A 23,534-nucleotide genomic window follows, 5' to 3' on the forward strand; every position below is an offset into this window, starting at 1 on the left:
CGAAAAGTCTTCGCGGCTTCTAACCAATCACAAGCGAGACCGGCAGCGCCGTGTCGCCACACGTAACGGCACTCGGCCGCGAAGCGCTGCGCGCGCGCGCAGTATTTGACAGCAACCACGTGATCTCGCGCGGGAGGCCCCCCACCCGGGCGGTGCCTGAGCACCACCGCGCATGCGCCATGCGGCGCGGGGGTGCGCCCCCCCCCGGTCCCACATCGCCCCCGGGTCAAAGCCCGCGGCACGGCCGCCCCCGGCCCCCCGCCACACGGCCGCTGCCTCCGCGGGACCCCCGCCCGCCCCCGCAGCGCCAGGCCGAGCCGGAGCCGGATCCGTGCCAGGAGAGATGTTTATTGGCACGGGGGGCGGCAGAGCCCCCCCGGGCCTCACGCCTTGGCCTCGATCATGGCCTCCATCATCCGGGCGCTGCTGGTGATGGCTGTGGTCAGGAAGATGAACTTGCAGCCTGGGGGAGAGACCCTGCCACTGCCCCGCCAGCCCCGGCTGTGCCGTGGGACAGGGCCGGCGCTCCCGGCCGGCTTCCCAGCCGAGGGCAGGGCTGTTCCCTGGGAGCGCCGACCCAGCACTTCACCACCCCCTTCCACGCGGGCTTTAGCCACCGCTGACACCTGTTACGGCCGCTGCGCGGCTTTACGCCATGACCACGGGAGTCCCCCGAGCTCCTGCCTGCTCCCTGCCCCTCGGCAGGCGGCATCGCCCCCCACCGTGGCTCCTACCTCTCTCCTTCCCCAGGAACCGAAGAGCAGCGATTTCGGAGAAGGTGCAGCCCCCCAGGAAGACGGCGAGGACGACGCGCTGGGACTCCCAGGCGGGATTGTCCTCCACGGCACTGTCTAGTGGGGGCAGAGCGCTGTCGGACCCACCAGCCCCAGGCCCACCTGGCCCCAGCCTGGCGCTGGCACTACCTGAGACGGAAAACTCGTTGCCATTGAGCAGCCGCACGACCTCCTCCAGGCCCAGCCAGCCCCGGCGCTCCAGCACCTGCGGGACAGGGCAGGGGTCAGGCTCAGGCCTAGCGGGAGGCCCCACCGACCACTGTCAGCCCCAGCCCCGGGCGGAAGGACCCCTGCCAGACCCCCCAGAAGGAGGCCGGGGCTCGGGGATACACGTGGTGCTCCCCACTGGCAGGCGGGCTCACCTGCTCAATGATCTTGCAGCTCAGGGGGACGTAGGCTCCACTGAAAACATAAGCCATGTCCCGAGGCATTTTCAGGTCGTACTCTCCATCTACCCGGGGGATCTGCAGAGACGTGCGATACTCGGGGTACGGGACCAGCCTGCCTGGGGCTTCACCGACCCCCTCAGAGATGCAGGCGGGTGGGGAGAGACAGATGCCCAGAGCAAGTCTCTGCCCCACTGCCCCGAGGCCAGGACCAGCAGACACACAGAGTGCCAGGGATGGAAATGTCACCTCTCCACCACCCCAGGACCTCTCTGCCGCCCCAGGACTGAGGCCACAGAGCCGCCCCCGCCCAGTGCCAGGCAGCTGCGTGCAGCCAGCGCTGCTCCTGGAGCGGGGCCGCAGCGTTCACAGCAGGTGAATGTGAACTGGTGGGCACTGGTGGGGTCCAGCGTCAGGGCAGACCAGGAAGCGCGCAGTGATCCCCTGTCCAGGGGAGAAGCCCCTCTGCTGCCTGGAGTGGCAGCAGCAGCTGTCCCCGTGCAGTGCGTGTCTCTGGGGGTGCCGAGCCTGCAGAGCTGGGCATGGGCACAGGCTGACCAGAGCTCTTCTGGCAACAGTGGGTATGTGGGCAGAGCAGCAGGCCGGCAGCCTCATGAGGACGTACCAACCCCAGCTTCTTGCTTATGGCTCGAAAATTGCTCTTCCTGGCCAAAGAATTAAATGCATCTGTGATCTTTCCTGGAAAAGAAGACGAGGAGAAACAGATCAGAGCCAGAGCTGAGGGCCAGGCAGAGGGACACGCAGAGTTCCTGGCTCTAGAAGAGAACCAGCAGCGGTGCCTGCCAGCCCTGCTGCCTCCGTGGGCAGAGCCCACTGCCCTGTCCATAGCACCATCGCTGGGGACTTGCTCTGTGCCTGCAGTGTCCGCATTTGCCATGTGCTTCCAGCCAGCTCCGAGGCAGCAGCTCCCGCCGGGGCAGGTCTCTGCCCCAGGGCTCCCCACAGCCCAGGCTCCCAGGGGACTCGCAGGGCAGAGAGGGCTGGCTCTCACCTGCAGCACGGTCCGTCACCAGCTTGCTGACTTTGCTTTCCACCGCAGTCAGGGTCTCTCCAGCCGACTGCTCGGTCAGCAGCCCGATGCGTTTGAGGTTGTGGAAGGTCAGCAAGTGCTCAGGCCCGTAGCTCTGGGGAAGGGAGCAGCCGGATCAGCGCGGAGCCCCAGCTATGTGCATGGGAAGGTGGCAGGCAGCCACCTCCATGGGGAGGCTGCTTAGAGCAGGCAAAGGGCAGGGGCAGGCAGAGCTTAGGGCTTGTGCGGAGCCCATAGAGGCAGGGGTTGTCCTGCGGAGACAGCCCGAGCATCTCTGGGGAGTGCTGCTGCCCCGTGCCTCGTGGTGAGCAGCAGCAGCAAGGGGAAGCCCAGTCCGATGCAATGCTTGCTCGTTGTGAGCCCCTGGACACACTCACCTGCAGGTACTGGGTTTTCAGGGACCGGTAGTCTTTGGGGATGAGACCTGTGGGGAGCACCAGGGTGAGCTCTGCGCTGAGGCTGGAGGGCCCTGGTGCCACCTCTCCCTGCCCAGCGCAGCCAGACACCTCACCGTTCTCCGTGATGGACAGGAGGCACATCAGGCGCAGGCTCTCGATGGGGGACACCTGCGTGGGAGCAGGCGGTGAGCCGCCTGCAGCCCCCGCATCCCCACAGCAGGACAGGGCGGCCGGAGCAGCCCATCCCTCCGTCTCGGTGCGGTCTCACCTGCCGGTCAATGTGCTCCTCTATGAAGCTGGTGCTCTCACGGATGTCGAAGCCCTCCAGCAGAGCTATGGCAGGGGAAGAGGCAGCGTCACTTTGCCCACCCCCAGGGTTCTCGGCAGCTAACTGAGCTGGAGCCTGGGCTCAGCCTCCCTCCCTGAGCCCCAGGGAATGGGGCAGGCTTACGACGCTGGGCCTCCTACCCCACCACGCACCAGCTCTCTGAGGATGCGGCTTGACCCTATTTAGGATCTCAAGACCCACCCCAATACAAATCGTCTGGAAGGACTGTGGTCACGCAGAGGGCACCCAGGTGTGAGGCTGCCCAGACCTGGGGCAAGTGGGTCGGAGCAGAGGGTGGGGGAGCGAGGATTGGGACGGGGGTAGCAACAGATGTGGGACAGGGAACAGCACTCACAATGTTCAGCCTTGATCATCTCCTGGAAGTCCTGCTTGGTTTTCTTTTTCATGATGGACTCGCAGGCACCAATATCTGCACAGCCAAGAGAGATGGCCACTTTGGAGGAGTAACAGGCTCCGCATATAGCTTGTCCCCCACTGCGGACACTTGCACGAACTAACAGCCCCTGCTACCCTGCCCACTGCTCAGATCATCTGCCCCTCCTGGGGACTAGCAGGGCCCTTCAACCCCCCCTGCTTTCCCCGGGAGCCCAGGCACCCGCTGCAGCGGCTGAGGCCCTCTCTCTCCCCACCATCCCAGCCCTGGCTCCTACGCAGGCTCAGCAGGCGATGCTCTTGCTTTAGTCCCTTCAGTTCCTGGGAAACAAAGTTCTTCATCTGCTTGATGTCCATGCTGCGGCGCCGCTGCAGAAGAAAAAGCATCCGGGGAGGTGATCCGGCTGCGGAGGGATGGCACCACGGGCGTCCCACACACCGGGGTGATACTCACATCGTACTGTGCCTGCAGGTTACGCGACTTCTGGCTCAGGAAGCCGAATACGCTGGAGAAGTGCTCATTCCGAATCTGGCTGAAGACCTGCAGAGAGCACAGCAGCAGTCAGCACCGGACCCCACGCTCCCCTGTGCCAGCACAGGGCCCAGCCAGCCACAGCCCCCAGCACCCGGAGCTGATGCTTGCCAGCAGCCCAAACAGCAGCGAGACAAAATGGTATCCCCGCCGGGGACGTCAGTACCCCAAAATTCCGACCGGCCAGCATGACACACCCCTGCACGCAGGGACTCTGCCGACTACAGGAGCCGAGCTGCGCCTGCAGACCGTGTTTCTCTGGTCTCTGTAGCCCAGCCCATCCCAACCTGCACTCTGAGGCCCAGCAGCGCCCAGCCACCCCCTGCTCAGGCTTAAGGGAGGAAATGCCCCGCTCAGCCTCCTCCCGGTGCCACCTGGGCACAGAGCACGGCAGGACCCACTTCCCCTGAGGCACGTGAGCCAGACTCACTTTGTCCTGGGCATTGAGCAACACCTTAATACTCTTGTCAGAAGAGGTGACGTCTGGCCCAAAATCCACGCTCCCTGCAGAGAAGGATGAAGAGCTGCTTTGCCCCAGCACTAGCGACACCCCAGCATATGTCATCAGCCCTGCTGCAAAAGGCAGCAGAGACAGGTGGTGCCCACCCAGACGCTCGGTGAGACCAAGCAGCACCCCACACCGGGACAGTCCCCGCGGGGAACAGCGTCGGCTGCAGCATGCACGCCCTGGGTCTGATGATGCCAGGCACAAACCCCAGAGACTCTCCCTACGTGGGTGCGGAGCCCCGCGCCGCCCTGTTGCCTCCCCAGCCACCTACCGCACTTGATGCGGAAGGTGTCGTCCACCAGCCCCTCATACACCACCTGGGAGCACAGCGCCGTCACATAGTCCGTGTCTGCAACGAGAGCCGGTGCCCAGGCTGCCCTCCCGCTCCTCCCCTGCCCGCCCTCGCTGCCTGCCCTCCCTGCCCAGCCTCGACCACCGCATCCATCCGTCCCACGGCTCCTGCTGCTCCCTGCAGCCAGCACAGGCTCTCTGTGCCCTGTTCGCCGGGAGATCCTTCTCTGGGCAAGCTGCCAGCCCAGACTGCTCCTCCTCGGCCGGTGCTCGCCTGCTGCCCGCCTCACTCCAGCCTACCTCTGTCCATGAGGAAGATGTTGCCAATCTCGGGCTTCCTGCCCTGGCCATCGCCCTCGCTCTCCTCCTCCAGGTCCCGCCACAGCTCGTAGCTCATCTGTGACAGGTAGAGTGTGCCAGAGCCCAGGGGAGCAGCCCCAGGCTCCCACCAAGGGCCGCAGCCTGCCCCAGCACCAGCCCCTCATGTGCCGCTGCAGCGTGCCAGCCAGGACATGGGCCAAGGCAGCCCACGGGGACAACCGGCTGCAGCGGGCCTGGGGCTCGCTGACCGAAGCTGGGCACAAGCACTTCCCCCTCCAGGGCACAGGGTGCTCTGCAACACCCCAGCGAGCAGCAGGTGCTGCCGCAGCTCCCACTGCCCAACCTCAGCATGCGCAGCGCTGGCTGGGAGACACAGGACAGCAGGGCCCCCCCGCAAACCTGCCCGGCCCCCAGAGTCGCCTGGGAAGAGGCAGCAGTGCGGTGCCACCTCTACAGCGACGCGATGCCACACGGCTGATGGGGTTTGATTCCCTGCGAGCCGTACCCCTTACAGGGGGTACGTAAGGGAGGCTTCCCCGCACACCGGCTGAGCCCAGCAGCGTGGGCTGTACCTTGGCACACCTGCCAATCCCGTAGGCCTTGCCGAAAGGCCCGTACAGGGAGTTCAGTAACTGCAGGGCTCGAGCGACGGAGTTAATCCAGCGGTGATCTCCCTCCTGCAGGGACGACGAGACGTTGGGGAGCGGGTCTGGGCAGGCTGGCTGGGAAACGACCACCATGTCGGGAGACTCGGCTGGAGATTGACCAGGGATGGAGCGGGCCCTGGGCTTCGCGCTTCCAGGAGGAACATGCACAGGAACGTGCCGGTATGCCCTGAAGCTGCTCAGGAGGGAGCAGAGGAGGGGCCAGCACAGGGGGGCTGCGTGCAGAGGAGGAGCGGCATCACAGCCCATCAGAGCAGCCGCCCCTGGTAAAAGCCACCCCAGGACAGCAGACAAGGGCCTGCGGCAAGAGCTGAGGGGACTGTGCGGGACATCACCCATCAGCTCTCTGAACAAAACCTTTCTGTCCCGAGCCCAACAGACAAGCGAGGGAAAAGCTGCCACCCCGCATGGCAGCATCCGGCAGCATCGTCCTACTGACCAAGAAGTAGTCACGAAAGAACTCGGGCAGCTCCATGCTGATGATGTCTTCATCCAAAGGGAGCAGGTAGAAGGACCATTCATCGCAGGTGACATCTGAGTTGGGGACAGGGAAAGGTGATACTTACCCAGTCCTTGGCAGAAACAGCCCCAAGAATCACGACAGCCCCACAAACAGGGGTGTGGGGGGCAGAGAGATGGGGCCTTTCCACAGGGATTCGTGGCAGGACCCTCTCTCCTCCCTGAAGACAGAGGAGAGGCGCCGATGCTGCAGCATGCACACGCCTGCCTGCAGGCAGGCAGCCAGGCTCCAGGGAACCTGCGGTTCCTGCCCACACTCCTGTCCCTGCCAGCACAGGGATCCCAGTACTGGGATTCAACTGGGAATCTGCGGCATCAGAGCTACCGCGAGCCAGCCCTCGGGGAGGGGAAGGGACAGGCACCACAGCCCCACTCACCACCAAAGACTCCCTCTTCCTCCAGCACCATCTCGCAAGCATAAAACTGGAAGAGAAAGAGAGACCCTCAGGGCCCAGCCAGGCTCCAAGTGTGCAGAAAAGTCTGGTGATGGAGGGGACCAGCTCATTCCCAGGCATTGCAACATTTGGTTTTAATTAAACATTTCTGGGTTAGAAACGAAGAACTTTTGGTGTCCATAGAAGGGGTGGAAGGCACGAAGGCCAAGCAGACACAGAGCGATGGGATAACTGGCAGCAGAGCATTGGTCAGACTGACCTTTTGGGGGCTGAAGATAATCTTGTACTTCCTGCTCCTCCCTGACATCTTGTCGGCATTGACAATATCTGTGGACAAAAAAAACGCACGGACTCTGCAAAGGCTGCCCACCCCCCTGAACTGGCACAACTCCTTTTATCTGATGAGGTCCAGAGTCGCACACACCTCACAGGACCTGAAATACCTCAGGCAGAGAGAACTCCGGGCACAGGGCCCGTCTGCCAAGGCTGCAGACTCGCCGAAAGCCCTTCTCAAGCCCACTCGTCACCGGTAGCCCACAGCACCCACCCTCAGCCCATGCAGTGTGGGATGCTCCCCACGCCTGTGTGTGCCCAAGAGGCAGCTGCAGCCCGAGCCTAAGCGCGGCTGAGGCGTCACCCATCGACGGACAACTGCCCCTCGGCCGCTCGCACTCACCAGCGATGTACCTCATCGTCTTGATCCGTGGCCGGACGAGGAAGCAGAACCTGCCATCACAGAGTGATGGAGGGGAGTGAGAGGCCCCTTGTGCCCGGCTCTGCCTCCCCCCGCCCCTCTCCTTCAGCCGCTCTGCCCTGGGACCCGTCTGGTCCAGCGGAGCCAAATCCTGAGCTGGCAGCTGGAAGAGGCACCTGCCCCCCACCTGCCCACCCCTTGCCGCCTGCTCCGTGAACCCTCAGCCCTGGCCAGGCCGCGGGGCCGGCTGCAGGCCAGGCGGGGCCGCCCCGGTGCCGCGGCGGCAGGGGACTCACTGGTCGCTGGCGCTGAGGGCCGGCCGGCTCTCCACCTTGTACAGCTTGTCCACCTCGTGCTGCTGCAGGGAGAGGCCGGGCGTGGGTGGGCAGCGCGGGCACCGGGCGGCCGGCCGCCCCAGCCCCCGCGGTACCTTCAGGATGGAGACGTTGGCGATGCGGTCCAGGGGGCTCATCATGTCGGCCTCGATGAACAGGTCCTTCTTCCCGGGGAGCTGAGGGCAGGCGGGGCGTGAGGCCGGCCCGATCCCCCTCCCCTGCCGCTACCGGGCCCCTCCCCAACCCCCGTCCCGGTGCGGGCTCCCTCCGGGGCCCGGGCCCGGCCTCCCCTCCGCCTGCCGCCATCCCGGGCCGACCCCGATCCCCGCCCCAGGCGGTCCCCGCCGAACGCCGCCCCGACCCGGACCTGCTCCAGCAGGTAGATGAGCTGGTCCCGCGCCAGCCGCTTCAGGATACCGAAGTCGGGCGGCTCGGGCACGTCGCGGCGGCCGGCGAAGGCCATGAAGGAGCGGCGGAGAGCGGAGGCGCGGCGCCCGGAACGCCCGAACGCGACCGCGGCCCCGCCGGAACCCCGCGGCGAAACCCCGCGGCGGAAGTACCCGGCGCCATGGCAACGCAGGGAGCCGAGCCGCTCAGCTCTGCGCACGTTTATTGGCCACCGCGCCCCGCCCGCGGTTCCGGCCCCCGCCGGCGGTCACAGGCGCCGGGCCCCCCCGGTCACAGGGCCAGGCCGCGCTCCTCGAAGAGCCGCTGCAGCGCCGCCTCCAGCGGCGGGCTCGTCCCGCGCAGGCCGGCCACCACCCGCGCCGCCCACCGGAAGTACTCCTGCACGCGCTGCGACGACCACCCTGCGGGGACAGGGCCGTGTCCGGGGCTGCGCGCGGAGCTGCGGCCCCGCGGCACCCACCGAGCCCCGCCCGGGGTCCCGCTCCTGCGGCACGGGCGGCCCCTCCCCTCCCGCGCCCTCTGACACGGTGACACCCCCCCCCCCGCCCGCCGCCTGCAGCCGGGCCGGGCTCGGGGCAACTCCGCTCGGGACCGAGGGCTCGTGTCCGTCCCTCGGCGTCGCGCAGGCAGCGGGGACCAGCCCAGCGCCCGCGGGCACGGGAGCGGCCCCTGCCCAAGCCCCGGGCAGCCGCCACCGTGCCCGAGAGCGGCCGGGGCCCTCGCGGCAGTGCCGGTGCCGCCGGCGGGGCCCGGTGCGTGCTGTACCTTCCGGGGTGCAGCGGTTCAGGTCCCGCAGGTTGTACAGCTTGTCGGCCAGCTTGACCAGCTTGGCCCGGGGGCTGCTGCCGGGCGCGCGCTCGATCTGCAGGCGCTTTCGCTCCATCTTGGGCAGCGCCTTGTCGTCCGTCACCTCCTCCACGACGCGCCTGACCTCCTCCCCGAACCGCTCCTCGATCTCGGAGAAGGTGGTGTCCGTGTCCTCCACCGTGTCGTGCAGGAGGGCGGCCTGGGAGGAGCAGGGGACAGTCGGGGGGCCCGGGGACAGTCGGGGGTCCGGGGACAGGCCCCAGCCACAGCGGGGAGTGGGCAGAGGGTTACCTGCAGCACGACAATGTCTGTCACGCCAGCCTCGTGGGCCAAGATCCTGGCTACGCCTGCGACGCAGAGCAGAGAAGTGGGACGGGGGCGCAGGGCAGTGGGGAGCAGGCAGCTCCGGGGGTGACGGGTGGGCACCGGGCAGTGCGGGGTCCCCTGGGATCCGCCCTGGGCAGGCAGTGCCCGGGGCAAGGGGGGCACCCCGTGGGCACATCCTGCAGGGCGAAACCCTTGGGCTGGGGCAGGCATGAAAGTCCCAGGGGCTGGCACCCGCGGGGTGGGCGCTGCCCCCGGGGTGGGCAGGTGGGGGGCCGTGGGGCAGGGGCCCTGGGCCGGGCAGAGCAGCAGCTCCCGTGGGCACCGTCCACGGCAGGGTGACAGCGTGGGGGGAGCCCCCACAGCTGAACACGGGGCTGAGGCAGGGGAAGGGGGGCCGAAGAGGGGGGGCCGTCTCCTGGGGTGGGGGGGCAGTGCTCCGGGGCCTCTGCCCCAGTCGGGCGGCAGGGACACGGGGTGGGAGGGGGGCACCTGACTCTCTCTAAGGAGGGGTCCCGGGGACTCCTTCCCGGGGCAGGCAGTGCTCTGGGGCAGGAGGGGTTCCGGGGGCGGGCAGTGGTCTGGAGCAGGAGGGGTCCCGGGGGCGCCTTCCCGGGGGCGGGCAGCGCTCCGGAGCAGGAGGGGTGCCGGGGGTCCCCCGGGAGCGGGACGCAGGTGTCGGGGCTCTTTCAGGGCGGGCGGAGCGGCGGGGGCGGGGCGGGGGGGGGGGGCGGGTGCCGGCGGGGCTCCGCACCGATGGGGTGGTTGATGAAGGGGGTGCCCTCGGGGTCCTTCCGCCGCTGCTCCTTGTGCTTCCCGGCCGCGAAGTCCGCCGCCTCCAGCAGCAGCGCCGCCTCGGAACCCATGGCCGGCGCGGCGGAAGCAGCGCGGGCGGAGGCGGGTCCCCTCTAGCCGTTTATTGCGCGCCGGGCCCCGGCCCGCCCCGGCCCCGCGGCAGCCGGTACAGCAGCGTGCCATCGGGGGCGCGCACCTCGCGGCCAGCGGCCGGAGCCGGATCCGGTGCAGCGCTCAGCGCCCTCTCGTCCTGCCGTTGGCGGCGGCGCGGCGGGGGACAGCCCCGGCCCCGCAGCACCCGCCGCACCACGTCGGGGGTGACACCGAAGCCCCGGGCCAGGCGCTCCGGCGGCCACTCCTCGGGCAGCTCCTGCCGCAGGAACCTGCGGGCACGATCACGGTCACCGGGGTACGGCCCTGCGCCGCCCGCCCCGCCCGCCCCTGCCCCGCCGCTCACCGCATCTGCTCCATCGCCTGCCAGGTCAGGGTGCGCTCGGGGGCGCCGCTCCCCCCGCCCAGCTCCCGCCGCAGCCGCTGCAGCCGCGCCGCCGCCCGCCGCCGCCGCGCCCTGCGGGGGAGAGACGTGAGCGCCCCGGGCTCGGCCCCGGCCCCAGCCCCCGGCCCGGCCGCCCCGCACCTCTCGGCCTCCTCCAGCGCCAGGTCCGGCGGCTCCGGGTCCCCGGGCCACGCCGCCGCCGCCCGCCGCGCGGTCCCGGCGAGGAGCGCGGCCGCCCGCAGCCCGCGCCGCAGCAGCGCCGCCATGGCCGGGAGCCGGGGACGGGAACCGGGCGGGGCCGGCGGCGGAGCGGCCCCGGCGGGGGAGGCGCGGGGGCCCGGCGGGGTATCGGCCCCGCGCCGCGGGGATGCCCGGCACGGCAGCCCCGGCGGTCCCGGCCCCGAGCAGGTGGTCGGGGGACGAGGAGCCGGGAGTGACCGCGGCGGGCAGGGAGCGGGACAGCCTCTCGAAGGGCTCAGGAAGGGTGCAGGTGCCAGCCCCCGGCAGGGCGTCCGTGCTGCTCGGGGTGTGCAGCAGGACCCGTGCTGCGGCCCAGTCAGGGGGCACAGACAACCGGCCTCAGGCCTGGCCAGGGCAACCTCCCCGTCCAGCAGCTGTGGCTCTTCAGTGAGCACCCACAGGGAGGAAGGCCGAGCGCGGGCGTCCCCCCTGCCATGTTACCTGTGCTTTTCACGCTGTGAGCATGCGACGCACTGGCATGGTGCGAAGCACTGGCACGGCATGAGGCACGTGAATGCTGCGCGTGGGTGGCGGAGGCGATGGGGAGTTCCTGGACTGCAGCAGGGCTGAAGATGTCTGTGGCCTTCCCCGTGCTGGCTGGGGACCCCAGGTGACAGCTGCCTGCGCAGAAGGATGGCCTGCCAGCTTCACCTGGAAGAGGACAGGCAGATGTGGGGGGCAGGCAAACACTGGCACCTCTGCAGCCCACTGCTGCTCTCCATGATGGTGCTCAGCCCTGTGACGCCCTGGCAGACCCCCCTCTGCCCCTGCTCCTCCCTGCTGCTAAGGCTGCAAAGGGCCAGGGCCGATGGTGGGGGAGCCGGGGAGGGCGCGCAGGGCTGCGTGAAGGTGGTGGGAGCAGGGGTGTAACTCCGAGGGCAGCAGGGAGCAGCGTGGCAGGAGCGAGGCCTGGGGGCGATGCTGCATCACCGAGTGTCTCCTCTGTACTGCCCATAGCTAACACGCCCCTTTGGCTGTCCCATCTGCTGTGCTTCTGACCCTACTCTCAAGTACTTCTGGGCTTCTCGCGCTCCCCCATCCCAGCACATCAACCCTTGGTCCTGGGAAGCCACCCACTTTCTTCCTTGCCCCTGCAAATGGGATGCCACTGGCCTCGGGCAGAGACTTCCAGCGGTCACCAGTTCCCAGAGAGGAGTGCAGCACCCTCTCCGCAGGGTCCCAGCACCCCAGGGACTCCAAGCTCTACCTAGCCCACCTGCTCCTCCCACCCCAGGAACAAGCCCAGGAACATCCACAGCTCCCAACCGTCTGCCCACGGCACCAGCTCACTGACCTGAGCCCCAACGATGCAGACGCTCGGAGCCAAAGGAAGGTAACGCGTACTCACAGCCTTCAGCCTTGTTTCCGGGGCCAGGGAGCCGCTGGCCTCTCACCTGCAGCCCCTTGGGTTCAGTGTAGGGGTGGGCAACCGCTGCTGTCCCCGCTGCCTGGCCACGCGGCCAGCCCCCGTCCTGCGCCCGGAGGCCCTGCCGCACCTTGAGCTGCTCATGGTAAGGGATGCTCTGGCCTCGAACTGAGAGGGTGCCCGCGGCGGCAGGATCTGAGCCCAGGCCAGCTGGCAGCTCAGCGTTGGCTCTGGGGTTGTGTAGGAACCACTGTCCTGAAGGCCGGACTGGACCTCCCAGGAGCGAGAGGGGAATGAGTGTCATTAAGCGGTGGGCCTCCTGGCCCCCGAGTGCATCCCAGAGAAACTGCGGCTGGAAGAAAAGAAAGCAGCCGCAGCTTAGCTCCAGAGGCCTTGGCAAGAGACGGGAAGGAAAAGCGTTCTCTAGTCATCTACAGGCGCTCGCTAAAGTGTCACCCTCCGCTTTCTCCCCAGGCATGCCACAGTCAGCGTCCCAGATTCAAATCATCTAAGGGGTCGCAGCAGCTGCCTGCCTGATCTGCCTGCAGCAGTGCTGAGACTCCTGTCCTCTGCCCGAAACATTGGGCTGAGCTGGAGCAGGGTTTGTGGAAAGAAATGCCAGAGCAGGCTGGGAAGACTCAGCGATGAAGGATCTGACCCACCCCCAGATAATCCTTCACTGCTGAAAAAATTATCCAGATTTTAGGCAGAGTTTGCGTTTCAGGTTCTGTTCTGCTTTGTCTGGTAGAGGAAAAGGCAGCTACCATCAGTTCTTACAGATCTTAGACTTTTGTTAAATTAAATGGACTATTTCCAATTTCCTGTAAGGTACTAGAAGACTCCTACATCCTGAATAATGCTTGCAACTCTGGTGCCTTGAGTGTGTCAGCATCCTTCTGAGGTGTGTCACCCTTCCAGCCAGGAGTAGGAGGCCTTTCTGGAAACAGACAGTGCCACTGGGAGAGGCAATGGACCTTGCAAGGTTTTTCATTAATTGTAGGTCCAGAACTAACCCTTCCCTGACATGGCAGGTGACAGCCACCGCCAGTGCTCCAGAAGAGCCCTTGTAGCCTAATGGAGCCCACAGACAACGCACTGCAGGCTTCCTCCTCGTCTGGTTTTGGGAATTAGCGTGGTAGCCAAGACTCAGTTTGAGGCAACCACGTAGATCTCCTTTAACTCTAGGTCCAAACCCCGCTTCCCCTGTGAAGCCCAGCTTTCTTCAGCCACGCACTTCGAGACAGTCTGGGACGCGGCAGCAGCAGTGCTGAGAGTTTACACCGCAGGACGCTCTTGCAGAGCGAGGATGACTCTGAAGGGGGAGCCCCAGACCGAGGGCTGAGCCCGACGGGGCTTTAGGCACACGTCCTAACTCATCACCTTCCCCCTGTGGGGAATGGTGTAATGTAGAAGGCAAGATGTTTAGGGAGAGGCATTGTTTGCAGTGCAGAATTCACCTAAAGACTTTTTTTTTTTTACATCCCTACGCTTCCCTTAGTCCCTCTTTGCTGTGTGCGCTCCTTTACCACACTCCCAGTATGTTAGTGCTCCTAGCCTACCAAGGAATTAATTTTATTCAGCTAGGAGAATCACACTACTGCCCTGAAGCAGCAGCTCACACTAAGCTGTGCGCTGGGGACAGCAGTGTCCAAAAGGCCGTATCGTTGTGGTCTGTTCTTTGGAATAGCGGGGAGAGGGATCTTCAGGGGAAGGGTGCTCAGGGGCTCTATGCAGCTGATTGGCACACCCCCAGCACACCGCTTTGGAAAGGGACAAAGTCAGTAACCGTATGAAAACCCACAGACCCAGACACGACATTGGATCTCATTTAACTGAGCCACACCAGAGATGCTCAAAGGCCGTGATTCATTCCTCACGATCCTCCCGCGAATGGCTGTCTCCTGTGTCAGCCTTGCAGGATGGATCTAGGCAATCTTCAGTTACCTGGCTCTTGGAGGTAACAGTGCAGGATCTCTGGGTGTCGGCTGGTCTATCGGTTGTGGGGAGCAGCTGGGAGAGCTGATCTATGATGCCCAGGCCTCGGATAAGGTTCTCACGCTGCAGAAGAGCATTTACTCTTTTCTTCTCCTCATCTTCCACAATATCCTGGGGTTGCATAGAGTCGTACTGCACGTGCTGTACCTTAGGGAAGAAAGACCTGAGTTACAGCAAAGTTGAAGCTGTAGTAATGCGCAAGAGAGACAAAGCCACAGATTGCTCCGAGCCCTAAGGAGAATTACAGACTTTGGGGTGGAGTGGGACGAAGATCCCGGTGGGAGCCACAACAGGGAAGGGACAACACTGGTGCTTGCAAGTACCTCCCAGCACAAGCTGTCAACTCTCTGGACTTCATGAAGGAGTCAAACCTCGTAGTTCTATTCCTTGGGAGACACCCTCGGCCCAGCACTGTTCCCAGAGCCACGTTATTGCCTTTGCGAGCCCCATGGACAACCACTGACAAAGAGCAGGGTACCTTTCTATCCCACATCCTGGTGCTTCTATAGGTGAGGCGGGTTGTAGGAGCTGTGGTTTTATTACGGATCTGGGATTTGTCCCCAGCTGACTCTCCATGCAGGTCTTCTTTCCTCTCCGTTTTCTTCTTCCTGGTAACAGCTTCCAACTTTTCTTTTTTCAGGCGAATTTCCTCCAGTTGCTGCCTGCCATAGAACGGTAGTCTTAGTCACTGGTTCAATAAGAGCCATAATAGCAAAAGGCTATTATGAAGCCTTCAATCCAAGGACATTTTACTGCAGTTAGAAGTTCTGTAGTGAATAGACCGTAATAGAAGTGTGCCAAGAAATGGGCCGGGAGTGCTTTTAAAAGAGACTCTCACCGCTGTAAGAAATGCCCTTGAATTAGGCTGTGCCTGCCAGAAGGGTGGAGGACACTTGTGACATGGTGCCTGCAGAGTCCAAAAGTCAATAGAATGTTACGTTTGCCTCTCAAGGGTACAGTCAAGGAAGTTGCTTTGCTATGGTGACATAGCACATGCAGACTCCTTCCGTTCCAGTTCTCACCAGCTTACTTACATCTGTTAAGCAGCAGAGTAGCACCCAAGAAGGGATCAGAAGCAAGCAGTCTCTATGCCACCCCTGTGAGGAGTGGGTTTTCCGCAGCAGCAGCATACCTGGCACACTCCTCTCGTGCTTTGGATGACACCGTTTCCTGGAAGAGGGAGCCACTCTGCTTAAAAAATGGCTCATATTTCTCTGTTCCACATGCCGGATAAATGCGCCGGTAACCGCCCAGGTGCGAGTTCTCGTACTCTTCTGCCTGAGACAGCCAGGCAGCCTGGTTGCTCTCTAGCTCCTCGCGTCTGCAAACAGGGAGAAAGCACAGGCAGGGAGCTGCGATAGGAGGCTCCAGGTGCTGTCCTGGCTGAGGGGCAAGGGCCTAGCTAGCATTTTCCCGCATCGTTCCCTGTTTGGGAGCCTGTTTCACATGGGTGCACTGCAGGGAACCAATGCAACCCACACTTCTTCATCCTTTACCTGTAGAGTGCTGGTGAAGCATTCCCAGACCTCTCCCCTGCCGCCCAGGCTCACACCCTGCCCCTCAGCCTTTTCACCCAACTGACCCATTTACGAGAGAAGTTCAGTTAAAATGTGCCTATTCCAGGCGTATCTGCCACCCTGCATGCTGCTGGGAGCTCTCCTCGCTAGCGGGGAGCTCGGAGCAGCCGAGGCTGCAGGGGCAGGCAGAGCACAGGGCTAACGCGCTCAGCATCTCCAGCCCAGAGTTATCTCAGGTCTCCTAATTGAAATGGGAGCTGGAAGGAGTTCCTGCCTCACCCTGCATGGCAGGAAAAGCCCGGGCAGCAGGCTCATCTAACGTGGCCTCATGAAAGGACATGCAGACAGAGAAGACAGAAAACTCAGCCCTGGGAAAGGAACCCTGCTCTGGAGAAGGGCCCCGTGCCCCTGGGCGCTCTTGGTCCCTAAAGCAGTGCTGCGGTGCGTCCTGCCAGCATCACTGTGAGCCCAGGGATGCTGGCACTGCCCGTCGGCACTGAAGGACGTGACAAGCAGGCGCAGCTCGATGGGGATGACTCTCTACAGGGCCCAGAGCACCAGGCGTCTCAGATCTCCTAGTGCCAGAGACGAGCCCTGGCTCTTCCTTGCAGGATGCAGATGGTTTGGCAGATCTCTTCTCAGAGGCTATATAGTGCCATGACCTCTGGGAGCTTTAAGTTAGAGACAGCCAGCCTTGGCTTTATCCTGCTCCGCCATGCCCCATCTTTTCTCACTGGGGACCTGCAGCACTGTGGAGAAGAGCAATACCTGGATGCACGGAGAGTCTGATGGGCCTGGAGGAGCCGTTCCTTTGCCCGCTGTTTGTCTTCCTCCAGCACCTTCCTTTTGTTACAGGCATGCACATTTATCAGGTTGATGGTATCACAGAGAAGAGCATCTTTCACCTCATGGTCTAGGCGAGAGTCCGTGGTGAAGCTGGGAGAGTGGTTCACCTGCCAAAACAAGAAGCTAATTTAACCTGGCAACTCCCAGCTCCCAGTAAGTGCTGCCAGCAGCCAGCTCGCTGGCCCCAGGCTGCCCCACCGCACACTTTCCATGGATGTTCTTCCCTGTAACAGCGACAGAAAGCAGGAGGCTGCATGCAGTGGCTGGTTCTGTCCTTCTACAGCGTAATGCCCATCTGCACTGCAGGTCATTCAGGTCCCACACCCTGCAGGACTACAGATGTGGGGCAGCTATCATAAATTCAGGATGCTGTTACAGGTCAAGGAGTCCTAAGGTTCAGGAAACTCCCTGCTGTTAGAGAGGGTGTACAGGGAACAGGCTCTTAGATCCCGCTTAGCCTACAGCAGGTTGCTTGGCTGCTTGTCGTCATAGCCTGTTTAATTTTGTGAACGAGGTGGCCCTTTTTAATCAAACGTGTTCTGTTCATCCCACCACCCCTTGTTCTGGAGCCTCCCCCAGACAAGCCAGCTTTCAGCTATCTGCTGCTTCCAGTTGCTTCAACACAGCAGGAGACTCCTTCCTCACCTCTAGAAGCCACGGCTTCAAGTTTCTGTCTAGCAAAATATCAAAACCCAGTATCTCAAAGCAGGCACAGCCAGTAGTGTGGTTCGGAAAGCAGCTTTGGTAATTGTGCTTCACAACAGGGTGAGCTGAAATAAGAGTCTTTATAATAATATCTTCAATATCTTCCCAGAGTTTTGTTGTGTTGTAGCTGTTATCCATCATCCAGGCATTCAGGGTGGACAGTTTCCTGTGTGGAGGACAGGAGATGATAAAAGCTGACCTGTGATACCACGTTTGCCCCAAGAAAGATGGAAGTAAACCAGTGTCCCAAATGCAGCTTTCCTGCAGGATGTGCACAGGGCATTGTGGTACCTGGACAAGACAATACCTCTTACTGCCCATCATGTCATCCTGGACGAAGTTTTCATTATGTTTGTTGATAGCATAATTGGTCAAATGCATGCAGATATCATCCTGAGAGAGGAACCGCAAGAGACTTTCATTTAACTACAGAGCGTAAATACAAACAGCCCCATTAGCACTAGTCTAGCCACCAATTCACCCACTTCTGTCTCTTCTCTGTGGCGGTGACTTGCAGCAAGGAGTTAATCATGCTGGTGATTGCCTCTCTAGTCAGAAGGTAGAGCTAACAGAGCTCTACCCTCTCCGCACCTCTGTCCTTATCTCTGGGGGAGAGCACAGGAGTCAGCTCCACAAATGCCATTCCAGCCATGGCCTCACTGATAAACAAGGGACTCCTCAGGACAGAAGCTGCAGCAAATTTCTCACCGAAAGCAGACGACCTCTCCAAGACATGTATGTATTGGAGTGAGGGAGGGCATACACATATGCAGCTCTGGGACAAGTGGGCAGAGAGCCAGAAGCCTGGGGTATCTCGGGGCAGCCCGTGACCGTAGCACAGCAATGCAACACTACAGTCCATCTTCTGTTGGGATTTTACAGGTTACAGACCCCTGCTTGGAGATGGGCATGGCCATACTCTGTACCTTGCTTTCCCAGTTGCCCTCCCTGTCTCTCCTAGGCTGTTCCAGTACCACCAGAAAATCCCCAGGTCCCCCTTTTCCGCCTGAAGCACAGGCAGACAAGGAATGGTGCGGACTTGAGAACGCGCATAAAGGCAAGAAGCAGTAGGAGTGTTGCCCAGAAACGCCGTGGGGTCTCCGTCCTTGCAGGTTTTCAACACCTGACTGGTGAAACCAGATCTGAAGTTATTGTTGACCCAGTTTTGAGCAGAAGGTTGGACTTGAGACCTTCCAAGGTTCCTTCCAAATGAAACAACTCCGTGATTCTGTGATAATGCCAGTAAACAGCCCAAATGTGGGGCCTGAGAGTAGATCTACTTCAGATATACCTGAAATACCTCCTGTGAGGAGGTGGAGGAGGTACAGAGGGAGGGGAGAACAGGAAAGGAGAAAGCTGGGTCCCGTGAAACCCACCAGTCCCTGTCTTTTCAAGGTCTGGAATGCCCCTAGGACAAATTAGGGACTAACACCTACAGATAATATGCGAGTTTTTTGTAAGCTTCCCCTTTTTACCAGGTTTCTGCTGCTGGGGTCGATGTACCTCATGGTGGCAAACCGGGCCAGACCCTCCTTGTAGACAAAAATCCTCAGTGGGTCACAAGATGTGACCAGCACATAGATACGCATGTCAAATTTAAAGCCATCAATAAGGAAAGGCTGTGAGAAAAAAGGCAGGAGCAAGCATGAGATAAAGAAACACTGCTCGGTGTGCTGCCGACTCCTTAAGGTTGGCTACTCTATCTGCACTGCTTATGCCGCTCCTTGGCAGCTTAGCAGCGAGGAGAAAGGCAAGACCTAGGGCAAAGGACACGAGGAGGATGCGGGATGCTGGAAGACCTAGGAGGTTGCAATCCTCCACTTGTATTTTGAGACTGTCCCCATTACCTTAGAGATATACTGCTGACAGATCATATGCTCTCCATGTTTGATCTCCTCTGGATTACGTGTTATGAAGATACCTCTCCCTTGGCAGCCGCTGTCTGGCTTGCAGATGAATGTTCTGTTTTTCCTTGCGCGTCTGTAGGCCTGGAAATCTCCATAGCTGTGCAAGGAAGGGGTGACTGTTACCAGCTGCAAAAAACCAGCCTCTGAGCTCTCTCTTAACGGTTAGGTACTCCAACTATGGTGCTGCGGGCCAGTACAGACCAAACTTCTGCAGCAGAGGAATAGTACACCTATTCCTGCTCTACATGAGTTACAAATTGGTCCTTGTGTGACCTGACAAAGCTCTCCTGGTTCCACCTTTCACTTGCACACATCTCCACCTCTACTGGGAGGTTCCTAGGAATTGGTCACCACTGTGCATATGGGAGCCAGTAAGATTTTGACTGCTGCCACAGAGAGAGCAGGAGAAAATAAGCAAGCCCTGGCTACAAAGGAGGAGGAGGTCATGAGTCTTTACATCCCTTTTTATGCCAGCTCATCAGTAAGCAGACAGGAGGCCACAGCCAGAGCGTTCTAAGCAGGGCACAGAGGCTCGTGAGCTGAGCGCGCCTATCACGTTACATAGCTGATCTCCAAGAGCAGCTCCAGTGGGAGTACAGTGCTTTGAAGAGTCAAGCCCATATGCCAGTTATTTTGCTGTAGATGGAGAAGCACCGTCTCTCTAATGGGCACCACATTTAGGGAAAGAGAGAGGCAAACAGGACAAATCCCTGAAAACAGTACCAAGAGCAATCTGAGTCCAGGAAATGCAGCCTGGAAAGAAAGATGAGAGAACTAGGTCCGTCTTCTCCAGCAATGGGAAGACTGAGAGGACACGTGGCAATAGCCTTCCTGGACATGACACACTATTAGCAAAATGCAGCGAACCACTGTTGTCCAGTGCAAATGGGAGAAGTACTAAGTGCTGATACCTCAGCAAAGATGCTTTAGGTCAGATATTAAGAAAATCATTCTAACCATGAGGAGAGTTCAGCTCCAGAAGAGGTGATGGGAGCCCTACTTTGAGGTCTTCAGGAAATGGTAAGAATAAAATCTGTCTAAGAATGGGTATTTTGTCTCCTTACAACCACCCAAACTTCAAGTGCTCTTTGGTCTCTTTCAGCTATGTTTCTATCATTGCTTGCCTGTATATGATCAGAGAAGCCAGGCCTTCTGCCCCAAAGCTTGAGTGATGGTTTACATCTAACTGTATACATATTAGCACAGTTGCCTGCACTCTCCCACTATCCTCCGTCATCAGTGCGCTCTACTGCAGTGGACGGCAGAGGTGCAGGGGGCTGTGAAGACAGCCATCGCAGTCGGTGGGGTGGAACCGCCTCGTGCCTCTGTCCCGTGCCCTTCCCAGGCGGGCGATGGGCACTGACCCAGCCGGTGAGGGAAGGGAGCCTGCCATGCTGTCCCCAGTTGGCTTTCCTGTTCACCCTGAGCTGCAGAGAGACCTTCCACTGACACACAGATTTACGCTTCCCACTCGCCCACTGCCCTTTGGCTTTCCAGGTGGGTCCCTCTCCCAAGATTTAGCCCTTCGGCACACAGTCTGCCCAGCAGCAAGGCACACATCGCAGAGGACGGCATTCCACGGGCTAATTCAGCCTAATAGGAATTAAAGATGTGTGAAACTAGAAACGTGTCTCAACACCCTGTTCAGTTCCAGGGAGGGTTACGAAGGCCCAGACCAAGACATGAGATCTCTGAGGGGCCCCCCCATCCCAGCCCTGGCTGTCAAGCACAGAGGCTCCCACTTCCTAATTTCATACCCCTGTTCTCAGCTGCATTAACGCGTATCACTCACTCAGCTGGCAGGCACCAAGTGCGGGGAAATATATTGTACTCCTTGGGGAAGAGCCTGAGCATGCGGTTAAGGTTGCGAGCCAACAAGTCCTTACGGCAGATCTCTATCATGCCTGGAAAATGGTTGATTTTCTGAAAAAGGTGCAGACAAAAAACCAAATCAGCAAAGGAACAGCAGGGATCCTCCTCAAGACCCGAAGAAAGCCCGCATGCAGAGAAACCGGCACGCAGAACAGGAAGCTGGGCCTGCGGTTGCCTTGAACGTCTGCTGAGGGACAAGATTACGTTACAACTGCTTTATCTGAACTTCACCAGTGTGATTTATCTGCTTGTTCCATCTCAGCCCTGAAGCTCTCCCTCCCTAGAATATCACAGCTTCAGGAAGGGAGCCGTTTGTCATCAAGAACCATTTATTTCACGCTACATTAAAGGGGTTGGCGGCTTTCCAATTCACACTACGAACTGCCAAAGTGTTGCTGATGGCACCGTACCAGAGATACAACAGAAGCAAAGGCTTGTGAACCTGCGCCCTCTGGAACCGATGCAGAGAAGGGGCCATGGGTTCTAGTTTGGATGCTTCTGTTTCAGTCTGCAACACGTTGTTCCGTTGAGAGCCTCTCTCTCACCCTCCTGAGCTCTACCTGCTGGACAGCCTTTGCATTGGGGTATTTACCTGAAACCGCTTCATTTCCATGACGCGCTCCAGAGAGACCGAGTAGTCCGTCCAATACACTGTCCACTCCTCGTTTTCTCCCACTTCTTTCAGCCCGCAGCACCGTGCTGCCCGCCGCACTGTACCAAAGCAAGCAGATGACAAGGGGCCAGGCAGAGGATATAAGTACCAGGGACTGTTAAATCCCCAAAGTAACCAGGGACGGAGTGTGGAACAAACCTCTCCAGGCTGCAATTCCACTCTCAGAGATGTAAGGTATTGGCGGGACCCTTCAGGAGGCGTCAGAAACACAAGCTTTACCTGGCTAAACTCACCCCAGCCTCTGGCTGCAGGCGTACTGGGACTTATCAGCCCCGTAAGTCCACATACCTTGGGGTCCCAGAGCACCTCCTGAACTACAGCAGGCTTGAGTCCGCCGTGGGCCTGACACCACACGGGCAGATACAAGTCCTCTGAAGGTATGAGTTTCATCTTCAAAATCAAAAGCTATTTGGCAGCAGAACACACAAACTCTGGAGCAGAAGGTCACTGCTGGGATGGTTCGTGTTAGCGCCAGTTCTGAATTTGGCCTCTCACAGCGCTGGGGAAGCGATGAAGGTCAATGCGCGCTAGGAACCGTGAAACGGTTCTGGGTCCTGTCGCGCCCGCGTTGCCATGCCACCTCCTGCTGCGGGTGCCCGTCCACCTCCCGTCACCAAACTGCCTGAGCATGGCCCGAGGCGAAACACGCAGCACCTGTCCCTCTGTACAAAAACTGAATTCCTCCCACAGCTGACCAGGCTGCAACCTTCGACAATGCAAAGGTGGGTGCACTGCTAGAACAGTCGTTGGCAAACTGGCTAATAACATCCATCAAAAGCTAGGAGTCTGTTCTTTTAAGATACAGCTTGTGGCAGCTGTAGAGGAGACCAGCTCCTTGGAGCATGTCACTGGAGATGCACGGCAAAGGGAGAGGTTCCGGGTACTGATCCTGCCTGTTCCATCACCGGCTTTACTTTAAACTGTTGAGAGCTCTCACATCATTTCCCCAAGCACAGGTACCAGTCTTGCATTGTAACTGCCCCTAACTAGACCCTCCCCACCAATTTCAGCAGATGTATGGCAAATGCAGATGGGGGGGGGGGCGAGGGCTTGCACTGCAGTTGCACATTTTGTGTCTCTTTAAACCAGAGAGCATCTCAGTCCAAAATGTGAAAAACTCCATACTTTTCACAGGAGCCCAAGTCACTTGCAACCAATACATAAACCAAAAGTGACTATGCAGTGGAAATTCGGTACCAGCGCTCCTCCCCCACTGACAGGGCACTCAAAGAGCTTGCTGTCGGTGGGCTGATCCAAAGGGACACCCTGCAGCACCTCAGACTTACCGCTCTCGTACTTGCAGCTGGTCAGATTGATGGAGGGAACGCTGGAATTGAAAGAGACGACAGAACAGCTGCTCAGCGAGGAACTGGGGCCCGGTCCCGGGCACAGTCAGGAGGGAGGGAGGGAGGGGGGCAGACAACTGCACTCCTGCACACACGCACACAACTCACACTCCACAGAGCTAACGGGCAAATCTCATCTGGAGCCAACACGGGCTCAGTAACATGGCAAAGAGGGGTCCTGAACAAGGGTCCTTCCTTGGCTGCGTCACGCTTGGGATTATTGGGACAACGTAAGGGAAAGAGTATTTATTGTCCGATTCCGGAGGCCCCTGGAAAGCCTCTTTGCGGCTGAGGGCCGCAGGGGCCCGGCTGAGCACTGCCCCTGGGTGATGCGCAGGGACTGGAGCCCGGCTGGGCCCTCGCTTCCGCAGCTCCGGGCTCTGCCGCCGTGCCCCGGCAATGAACACGACGACAATGAACCTCCCTGCGGTGTGTTCAGCAGGGAGGCGTTTACGGGGGCCGCCCCACGTTAACGACAGACAGACAGGCGGACAGACCCTCCGAGCTCCCGGCAGAGCACGGGCACAACGGCCCGAGCGGGGCCGGGCCCTGCCGGGAGGCTGCGGCCTGCTCGGCCGCCCACCGCCCACCTCACTCGCCTGCGCTTCCTCCTCCTCCTCCGCGGCT

General features: G+C 60.8%; 3 protein-coding genes across 8 annotated transcripts; all 3 read right to left on the reverse strand.

Moving 5' to 3' along the window:
* Positions 1–328: 328 nt before the first annotated feature.
* VPS33B (VPS33B late endosome and lysosome associated) lies at positions 329–8,178 on the reverse strand. 6 transcript variants are annotated; one of them, XM_075159617.1, is made up of 23 exons: positions 7,978–8,178; positions 7,706–7,786; positions 7,572–7,630; positions 7,258–7,307; positions 6,841–6,908; positions 6,564–6,609; positions 6,107–6,201; positions 5,575–5,679; positions 4,982–5,078; positions 4,662–4,739; positions 4,313–4,386; positions 3,805–3,891; positions 3,629–3,719; positions 3,313–3,387; positions 2,898–2,962; positions 2,743–2,797; positions 2,609–2,655; positions 2,193–2,325; positions 1,806–1,879; positions 1,157–1,258; positions 924–999; positions 735–851; positions 329–463 (listed from the first exon to the last, which is right to left on the reverse strand). In XM_075159617.1, exons 1-23 carry the CDS (start codon positions 8,071–8,073, stop codon positions 384–386), a joined length of 1,851 nt encoding a protein of 616 aa, XP_075015718.1. In that variant the 5' UTR covers positions 8,074–8,178; the 3' UTR covers positions 329–383. The 6 variants fall into 6 exon arrangements, with proteins under 6 accessions (XP_075015718.1, XP_075015717.1, XP_075015719.1 ...); XM_075159616.1 differs by having other exon boundaries at positions 7,572–7,633; XM_075159618.1 differs by lacking the exon at positions 4,662–4,739 and having other exon boundaries at positions 7,572–7,633.
* Positions 8,179–8,206: 28 nt separating this feature from the next.
* On the reverse strand, positions 8,207–10,118 carry HDDC3 (HD domain containing 3). Its single transcript, XM_075159635.1, has 4 exons — positions 9,904–10,118; positions 9,117–9,172; positions 8,784–9,024; positions 8,207–8,419 (listed from the first exon to the last, which is right to left on the reverse strand). The coding sequence occupies exons 1-4, from the start codon at positions 10,013–10,015 to the stop codon at positions 8,289–8,291; spliced, it is 540 nt and encodes a 179-aa protein (XP_075015736.1). The 5' UTR covers positions 10,016–10,118; the 3' UTR covers positions 8,207–8,288.
* Positions 10,052–23,375, reverse strand: TTLL13 (tubulin tyrosine ligase like 13). Its single transcript, XM_075159611.1, has 14 exons — positions 21,481–23,375; positions 20,809–20,939; positions 18,957–19,113; positions 18,585–18,728; positions 17,417–17,502; positions 17,050–17,275; positions 16,327–16,511; positions 15,174–15,362; positions 14,520–14,703; positions 13,991–14,188; positions 11,975–12,398; positions 11,122–11,331; positions 10,402–10,512; positions 10,052–10,327 (listed from the first exon to the last, which is right to left on the reverse strand). The coding sequence occupies exons 1-13, from the start codon at positions 21,949–21,951 to the stop codon at positions 10,427–10,429; spliced, it is 2,691 nt and encodes an 896-aa protein (XP_075015712.1). The 5' UTR covers positions 21,952–23,375; the 3' UTR covers positions 10,052–10,327; positions 10,402–10,426.
* Positions 23,376–23,534: the final 159 nt, after the last annotated feature.

This window comes from Calonectris borealis, chromosome 11 (genome assembly GCF_964195595.1).
Source record: "Calonectris borealis chromosome 11, bCalBor7.hap1.2, whole genome shotgun sequence".
Lineage (NCBI taxonomy): Eukaryota > Metazoa > Chordata > Aves > Procellariiformes > Procellariidae > Calonectris > Calonectris borealis.